Consider the following 9,540-nt stretch of genomic DNA (forward strand, 5'->3'; position numbering starts at 1 on the left):
GAGAATGACTCCTCTACCCAAATTGATTAGATCCTGTTACTGTAGACCTACAAAGTGCACATGCAGTCATTGGACAGTGAGAGTAGAAACAATGCGGAGGTAGTAATGTTATGGTTGATTGGTGTAAAGCAGGCATTACCACTCTTTACACATTGTGGCCAAAACTTTGTAGACACTTCTTATAATCAGTGAATTCAATTTTATTGCAGTTCGACCACATCGAACAATCATCTGCACAGTTTCTATAACGTGCTTAAGTTCACCAAACCAAGGGGAGACAAGTGCTTTTCATTTTAAAAGAAACACTGGATAAGCAGATGTCCACAGACTTTTGGGCATGTAGTTTAGTAAACACAAAATTCATTTGGGGAGCTTAGAAACTAGTTGGTCTACTTACATACTGAGCCAAAACAAATATTAAAGAGACAGACGGCCTCTTCAACCTTGGTTTCCACAGACAGTAAGGTAACATGCTTATAAATAAAGTAAAAAAAAAAAAACACTGTCAAAGTTCCAATGAACTCAAGAGGGGGCGTGGAATCTTTGGGGTAGGTAATGGGAAGATATGTCATCCAGTACCAGAGAAATTCTCCAGCAGGTTTATGGAAACAGTAGAAACCTGTTGGTGCAGGTACTGAGCTTGAAAGAAAAAGATATGCAAGGCTAAGAGAGGTGGCAGAGATTGATTGTCGCTCAGCAGCACGAAAGCAATGCTGCCAGAAAGGGGTAAGTTATTTCCTTGTACTGATTTATCTCCAGTTTGAATTTGCATTATGTAAATATAAGACAGCTTCGGTTTTTGTCAAAACAAGTCAGTGGCAGTGATAAATTAATGACTGTTCAAGTTCGTAAAACCAAGAAATGAGGACACTTTATGACGTCTAAAATTCTGAAATACTATCATATTTTACTCAGTCTGAACCTAGAGACAGATGCACAACGGAAGATATCTGGACAGATAACAACTGTCCAAGTCCAATACGGATAAACTACAGTATATTACTCTAGAGTACAGCACAGTACAGTTTCTTGAAGAGCCTGAGGAGCACCAGTACTTGAAAATGCAAGGTCGCCTGCGTTTACGTCCATGGCTGGAGGAACAAATCAAATCAGGAAAATACCCCGGAGTCACGTGGCTGGATGAAGTAAGACTGATATGTTTCAAATATAAACGGTTTAATCATATTGTACTATTGATTATAAAACTGTATTTAAAATAGATTTAGGAGCTCTTTTAATGTCATGTAATAAAACTGAACATATATGGTCTCATAACATGTTTTGTTCCAAAAGTACAGACCACAAAGACCACATTTAAATTTTTTCCAGTATGTTATATTCGTAAACGTAGTAATTCCAAATTGTGCGTTAAAATATTCAAAGATTGTTCATGTTGTTTGACTAGAACCATGCAAATTTAGAATTTGACTGTATCCCTTATGTCTGTGAAAGACATAATTTTGCTATTATTTGTGTAGCGTTTGATACATTTGCTATGGAAATTTAATATAAATCTGTGATTTAAAAAAAAACAACAACAAAAAACCTATGCTTTTTTTTTTTTTTTTGCAATCCTTCAAACTTTAGCCTGCAAGGGTCTTTCAGATTCCTTGGAAGCATGCTGCTAGACACGGTTGGAATATAGACAAGGACGCCACTTTGTTCCGAAACTGGGCAATCCATACAGGTGAGGGGCAAGCCCAGGCACCAGTGGACAGTGTCTCTGGTTACACCTCCAAACGGTTTTTCTCCTACACACGCAGATAATGTTGCAAAGCTCATCCCATATGACTGAGCTACAGTAAACAAGCACCTCAGCTTGCTGGATAGTAAAGAAGATTTGATACATGTTTCTGATAGCTTGATGTCAAGTCAGATTTCAAGTTTGCCTGAAACATGAGAGGAATAACTAACATAACTAAAGTGCACTTTTTTAAAGATTCTACAACACCTCCAAATTTCAGCCTTAGAAACTGGTTACGTTTAACATATTCCTGCATCTCACAATCCCAGTGTCTGTATATATATATATATATATATATATATATAAGTTAGTCTTGCCCTGTGACAGACTGGCGACCCATTCAGGGTGTATTCTTGCCTTGCGCCCAATGATTCTTGGTAGGCTCCAGACCTGAACAGGATAAACTGGTTACAGAAAATGAATGAATAAAAGAATCCCATGTCACATGTATATTGTTCGTCTCAACAAATATGATTTGAAAGTCTGAGAGCTGTATAAATCACAGTATAGCCACATTCATATTAGCAGCCCTTATTCCTCAAATATACATATTCTATAATAACGCATATTTGAGAACTGTGATTAATGTATGAAGAGATCAGGATCTGAAACCGAATACTGAGAATTTTAGCCCAATTAATGAATACATTTTAGAGTACCTCACTTGCATACCTCAGTTTAGCCTCATGTTTTCCTATATTCTGCATGAAGCACATTGTGTATTCTGTATTCATGCAGCTATTTCAACACTGTGCCAATTTAAAAAAGGAAATTGAACTGCTCCTGGGCCAAAGATCTTAGTTGTAGTTGAGTTAAAGATCAAGCAGCAAGAGTAATGTCCCCCTCTACAGACCAGAGCTTAAATAGAATTATCATCAGAAAATTCATACTGTCCACTGTGTTTATAAACTATATGCATATACTATAAAGCTATTTGAATATAAGTAACATGAATGTGTCTTTAAATGTTTCCTGCTGGGCTTCCAGGGAGATTCAAACCTGGCATAGACAAGCCTGATCCCAAGACGTGGAAAGCCAACTTCCGCTGTGCTCTCAATTCACTGCCAGACGTCCAGGAGCTTCGAGACAAAAGCATCAAGAAAGGCCACAATGCGTATCGGGTCTATATCCTGCTCCCAAGCAACAAAACACCAAAGAGAAGGAAAGGTAAGTAATTAAGCACAGAGCTAGATGTGGTCAGTGTGATGTGCATTTTGTCTGTCTTTAAAAATATGTATGATCTATGCATGTCTTTAAGTGTTGTGATAAAAGTATAATTCCTAAAGGTTTTCTATATTTAAGAAACCATTTATTAAATATTCATTCAGTACCATTTATTGACCTTTGGTTAGATTCAATATGCTTTACATATGCTTACAAAGCCCTATTCAACTTAATGAGAAATTGTGCCATGAATCTCGTAGGCGGGGCTTGGTCAGTTATGGACAGCTTGCAGAAAGTCCCTTAAAGCCCAACAGCACACATTCCACAAAGTCTCAAAACCCCACTTATTCAGCAATCATACATTTCCATCTGGACTCACCATGAAGTCTTCTTTCTCCAGTTTTCAGGAGCTTGGATACAGATGCCACCAGAGTTGCTTTGCCTGCATTACTGCCACACACCAGTGCACCTCTAGAGCGCTTTACGGGTGAGCAAAGTTTCATGTAGAGATAAGTTACCAAATAACACCACCACCATCAAAATGCTACTCAAAACTGAAGGAAAGGGTTGCTTTCATAGGAATTGATTAAGCCTATTCCCAGACAAAAACATTTAAATGGATGAGCTCTGTTGACAGGAGCAGATCATTATCTCAGCCAAGAAAACCAGTTTCAGCTATGAATAACAATGGGAAATACACCAAAAAACTATGACATCACAATAACTGAAGATAGTGCATAACATGGATCATATTAAATGTTTCTGTGTGGAGTGCCACATCATGTTTTTAAACAATTAAGGAGGTAAAATAAGAAATAGAAACACACAAAAATAACAGCATAATCGACTGACTTTAAATAAAAAACTCCGTGTGTCGATAAATAGTGTTATAATGCATTTGACAATACACTGCTTGATTTTTTCAGGCTTTTTACTGGTCTAAAATGCATGCAATTAATTCACTGTTGTAGAATTACTGATGGTACATTATACTTGAAATTGTATTGTGATTACTTTATCACTACACTATATGAATATATCACGTGTCCCTCTTGTCTTATATCAGAGGCCTTTTGGAAGTACCGGGAAGAAAGCACAGGAATTGCTCCTGAAGTTCTCACAAAACATGGCTGTTCTACATTTCCACCAGTGAAAGAGGAGCGGTCAATGAGCTACTGCTGCTCTCCAGCCGCAATCAGCACTGCAGGACAAAGTGAGAGAGCACATCTCCTGTTTTGGGGTTAGAAACATCCACAGGTTATAGTGGCAGAAGTGTCTTTTATTCTCTGATCTTGGTTTACACAATTTTCCGTTTGTCAACACCCCCTAAAGAATAGGCATTATGTGGGTGATGGACCATTCTCAATAACACAGTGACACTGACGATGGTGGTAGGGTGTTAGTGTGTGTTACGCTAGTGTGGGTGGATGATACAAGACAGTGGTTGTGGAGTTTTTAAACTGTGTCAAAGAACTCAACAACTGCTTACGTTTGTGGGGAGGCGTCATCTAGTCCTTTATCAGTGGTCACTTGAGGATGTTGCCTGGATGTGTTTTGGTTGGTAGACTATTCTCCGTCCAGAAGTGACACGGGTGTTTAATGACTACTAGAGCACTGCTGTGTCTGATCCACTCATACAAGCGCAGAGTATAGTTCACCTGTTGCTCTGCGTAGTTTTAACCCTGTTTTACCACTGTCCTGCAACGGACCACCACAGAGCAAGAATTATTTCTGTTTTGGATCGTACTGAAACCTGCTTACTGATGTGGTGGTACTCTAAAACTATGCAGAGCAACAGATGAGCTATACTCTGTAAATGTAGAATGTAAAACAGCAGTTATAAGTGGAGCTGATTTAACATGGAGCTAACCCTAATAACAAATTTAAATGAACAATTAATGACAGTGGAAAATAAAACATGGAGATATAGAAATTGGTAGTTTATTAGCCATCTAATGTTATTTCACCACAGACAGGACATAAAAAACTAATGTTTATTGTAGGTCGAATATGAGTAATATAGGGAATAGAGGGAATAAAAGGAGTAAATGTTTTGAGAACAAATAGAATAAAGCCTTAATAATTCGAGAATAAATACAGAATATTTGACAATAATTAATATTTGAGAAAAAAAATACAGAATATTTTGAGAATAATGTATTTAAGAGGTCAGACAACCATCTAAAGTGAAAAAGAGGAACGCTGACTGTTTGGTGGCATATAGGTTTCACAAATAAATAAATACTCTACTGGAACACCAGAACCTGATTGTTATTGATGATAGAAGTCAAGCGCTTGTGCAAGAAACAGTGTTTATTCAGTACAAGGAACCAGAAGAACAAAGAGGAAAGAGAACTTCTTCCCCTTCGACGTTTGTGCCGCAAGACCAAGACCACTTTAAACAACTCCACCTCAGCATTAACGGAGGTTATTACCGAGCTCACACCGGGAAAACACCTTTTCAAGACTTCCTCCTCTACATTTCTCTATATAGCTACACCACATACCATCCATAATTTAAGAGCTTTTGTCTTAAACTATGTAAAATGGCATACCTTTTCAAAGCGACTCACTGTGCCCAGAGTGTTAAATAGTTTATCTATGACTTGTCCTGAGGAAACACGTTCATTTGTTTAAGTTCCGTCAAAATTCGTACCCATTTGTGGGTACATTTCAAGTATTGAATGTGAATTAAAAAAATAAATACACATTTAGTATCTGTTGATCTTAAAGTTGTAAACTTTAAAACATTTATTCTGAAAAACAAGATACTAACAGAAAAATCTGTCAACTTTTTGCTGGTTTCTTTCCAGAAGCTGTTCCCTTGCTTCAGTTACCAGCCAAGCAAGTCCAACAGCTAATTTTTCCTCAGCTTATTCTGGAAAAATATATACCAGTAATTCAATTATTTTAATATATTTTGCTTGGTGTGTGTTCCACAAAGGCAACATGGTGGCGCAGCAGGTAGTATCGCAGTCACATAGCTCCAGGGACCTGGAGGTAGTAGGTCCTGGTCCTTATGACTGTCTGTGAGGAGTTTGGTGTGTTCTCCCCGTGTCCGCATGGGTTTCCTCCCACAAACCAAAAACACATGTTGGTAGGTGGACTGGGTACTCAAAAGTGTCCCTAGGTGTGAGTGTGTGTCACCCTGTGAATGACTGGCACCCCCTCCAGGGAATATGATTCTGGGTAGGCTCCGGACCCAACCCGACCCTGAACTGGATAAGTGGTGAATGAATGTGTTCCACAAAACAAGGGCATTCAGTCCAGCATTGAACTAAAATTCTTTTGTTTCACGTGTGTAATTTGTTTATTTGCCACAAAGTAAAAAACCTAGGCGACTATGATTTAGGTGTCGTGATGGGTAACCAGTGCTTGTCTTAACTCAAGCGTGCTCCGTCTTGGTCTTGAAGAAGTACTCTTAAATAAATTATAATGGTTATTGTTATTCTTTTTTTATCGTAATATACTAAACCTTTTCTTGGAACTAGAGCTGGGCAATTAATCAAAAATTAATCAAAATCGACATTCAGAATGTCTAGTCGACATCATCTTGTCAATATCGATTATAACAATTTGTATAAAATTTTATATATATATATATATATATATTTTTTTTTAAATTTGGTTATGTCCCCACTGTGTGTTCATGTACTTTCACTTTAATACCACACTACCGTGCTGTAGTCATGTGATTCTGCCCTTATCTGCAACATGCCGGAGAACCTAAATGCTGAGGCCGACCGAGCAGCTTGTGCCAAAGTAAACACAGCGTCTGTGGTTTGGACGTGCTGTGTTTTGACTTTAATTAAGACGACACTGAACAAACAGAAGTCAGTTGTAAACACTGAAAAAAAAACAAAGCGACCAAAGCTCATCAAATATTAACAGTGCTCAGAAAACAAGAGAGGAACAAGCTCCCAGCAACATTAGAAAAAATATCCCATATTTAATATGGGAGCATATTTACAGCTTCGTCACTGAACTGAGGGTCAAAAATACAAACACATAATAATCGTTCATTAATCTTAATCATGGTAAAATGTACAATGAATCATGATATTCATTTGTGCTCATGTGACCCAGCACTACTTTCAACTGGACACACCTGAGATATATGAAAACTCTATGTCTCATTTGTGTACTTATGAATGTTAACTCTCCAACAGATCCCCATGCTAACCCAGGGGAAGACCGTGAACAGACAGAAGCAGTGTTAAAGGCAAGTTCTGTATTTCTTTTAAATTAATTGTTGGAAGAAACCTGACTATCAAGTCAGAAATGCTCACACTGTGTTTTGTGAATTCTAGGGCAGTGTTTTCTTAATTAACCTCTTTGTGCCCTGAAGCACTGATGTACGTCATAAAGAAGTTAATAACCTGAATATGATTCAGAAGATCTCTGTGTGTAAAATCTCTATTAGTCCGGTCAGGAACTGTAACAATCAATTTGCATGTGTTTAGGGAAAAAAAACATGTTGGCTTGAAATACAATGCCTACTAGCGTTGTTACTAAGCACAGGGAAATGGACTGTATAATGCAACTGCAGAAGAAATAGGTCAGGCCTGAAAAATAGTAGTGCATTCCTTTAATAACTGTAGTTCCAATATGATGAAAGAAAAACATATTTACAATGTTTGCTTTTGCTCAGCAGATTGTAGACCATCTACAGAACCTGGAACACTGGAGCCCTCTGTATGAGCACGAAAGGGGTTGGAAACCACCAAATTCCTGGATGGAATGCCTTTGTAAGTCTCTAAGAAAATAAAAAGTATTGTACTCTGTAGAGGTAGCACAGTGGTCAACAGGTAGTGTCACTGTCACTCCTGTCCAGGTGTCCATACATCCGTGTGGCTGGATGAGTGCGTAGAACTACTCACAGGGGAGTGTATATGTAAGTGTGTGATGACCCACAATTGAATGGCACCCTGTTTAGATTTGGTGTCCTTCTGGATATGCTCTGGAGCTAATGTGACCCAGCACAGGATAAGACAGGATTAAAATGAATACACTTTGAAGAAATGTACACTGTAGAGTGCTGTCATCCAAAAGAAAATATAGTTTTCTGAATACATTTTCCATAATTGGTAACAAAAAGTTTACATTTATTGAACTCTGCTTATAGTAGTTTTTAGAAGAGGTTTTGTATTTTTAAAAACTAGTTTATGGCAGAAACCTACATTCAGGGTAATTAGATTTTAGATTTACCTCAACTCTTTTATTTACCACTATAAAATTAAAAAAAATTAGCCGTTTGTTCTAACCCATAACCATGGTTCAAGAACCATAACCTTCTCTTAAGCATCAAATTTTATTTGTTGATGACCTGTGTATAATATATTATATATCCCATTAAACCACTCAGAATGACTATGTTTACAGCTCAAGCATTAAATGATATAGAGACCTAATTTGTCCTGACTACCAACCCCCAACAAATTTATGCCTAACCACCTCACTTCTTTCCTTCCAGACGAAACTGTGGATTGCTCCAGCTACCCTTTCCAGACAGACTGTCACAGTCACAGTATCACAAGCCAATTTGCTTGAGATGACCAGCAAGCCATCTAGACCACGTCTGTCCACTTAACACCACTCTCACTTGTAGAGTCATCTCCAGCATAACACAAGCAAGAGCAAAGTGCAATTGGATTAAGAGATGATAATACTGGACATTTCCCCTGATCACACGGCAAGCTACAAAAGACTTTGGAAAGCTCCAAGTGATTGTATGTGAATATTTTGAGTTCTGAGAAAGCTGTTGAATGCAGCAGAACTGATATGAGTGCTGCGTTAACCTGCTATAAGTGTGAACTTTTGAAGCTGGGTCATACGTGTCAAGCTCCTCAAGCCATGTTATAACTTCAGATTATCTAATCATATTTGAAACATTTGATTAAAGACATTTTTATTTGCAAATTGTTCAAACAGAACATTTTTCTGTGCAAGATTGCAAGGAATTTAGGTCTTTTATTATTGTTAATATTCTAAAAAGGACTTTAGAGCCCTCAGATATCACTGAAAAACTCATGCTAATGATACCTACAGCTGCACAGGGATGGGAAGCACTTAAATAAAAACTGTTCCGCTTAACAGAGCATGCTACCGCATCAAGAAACGCAACCTGAAAATCTTTTACAGAAGGAGAAAGCCATACATCAATACTATGCAGAGCCCCTAACAACTTCTTTGGGTCCAAAGGACTGTAGAAAGTGTGCTGTGGTCATAATCAACATTTCAGCTTGTTTTCATGAAACATTGACATCATCTTATCCGTGCTAAGGCTGAAACGGACCATCATTATCAGGGAGAGTTGCAGAAGACATCCCTCATGATATGTGGAGTTTAATGACCACAGCATGGGCGACTTGCATATGGGAGAAATTTATATTGATGTGGAAGCTAACATTGGGGTTTTAGAGAGGAGGATGGTGCAATAGACATCCGGCTTGACCCTTCTCATATGGCACATTAAGAGGAGAATCAGGTAACGGCAACCACTGAGGGTTTAGCAGCTGAAGTCTTGTACATAGCAAGAATGAGCAAAAATGCCCCCTTGCAAAATTTTATGATCAAATAGGGTAATTACAAGGAAAGAATATGCAAAAACAGACACACGAATCTGTCACAAC

General features: G+C 38.0%; 1 protein-coding gene across 1 annotated transcript; it reads left to right on the top strand.

Moving 5' to 3' along the window:
- Positions 1-659: 659 nt before the first annotated feature.
- irf1a (interferon regulatory factor 1a) lies at positions 660-9,170 on the top strand. Its single transcript, XM_066658999.1, has 9 exons — positions 660-726; positions 916-1,145; positions 1,588-1,687; positions 2,732-2,911; positions 3,309-3,395; positions 3,975-4,121; positions 7,078-7,130; positions 7,563-7,656; positions 8,382-9,170. Exons 2-9 carry the CDS (start codon positions 1,062-1,064, stop codon positions 8,456-8,458), a joined length of 822 nt encoding a protein of 273 aa, XP_066515096.1. The 5' UTR covers positions 660-726; positions 916-1,061; the 3' UTR covers positions 8,459-9,170.
- The last annotated feature ends 370 nt before the right edge of the window (positions 9,171-9,540 follow it).

The sequence above is a fragment of the Hoplias malabaricus genome, chromosome 2 (assembly GCF_029633855.1).
Source record: "Hoplias malabaricus isolate fHopMal1 chromosome 2, fHopMal1.hap1, whole genome shotgun sequence".
Lineage (NCBI taxonomy): Eukaryota > Metazoa > Chordata > Actinopteri > Characiformes > Erythrinidae > Hoplias > Hoplias malabaricus.

Bases quoted from the DNA above. Each gene is read 5' to 3' on its own strand.
- irf1a (XM_066658999.1), top strand. From the start codon at position 1,062: ATGCAAGGTCGCCTGCGTTTACGTCCATGGCTGGAGGAACAAATCAAA. The intron at 2,912-3,308 runs GTAAGTAATTAA...TTCTTTCTCCAG, and splicing joins AACACCAAAGAGAAGGAAAG to TTTTCAGGAGCTTGGATACA. The intron at 7,657-8,381 runs GTAAGTCTCTAA...CTTTCCTTCCAG, and splicing joins TTCCTGGATGGAATGCCTTT to ACGAAACTGTGGATTGCTCC.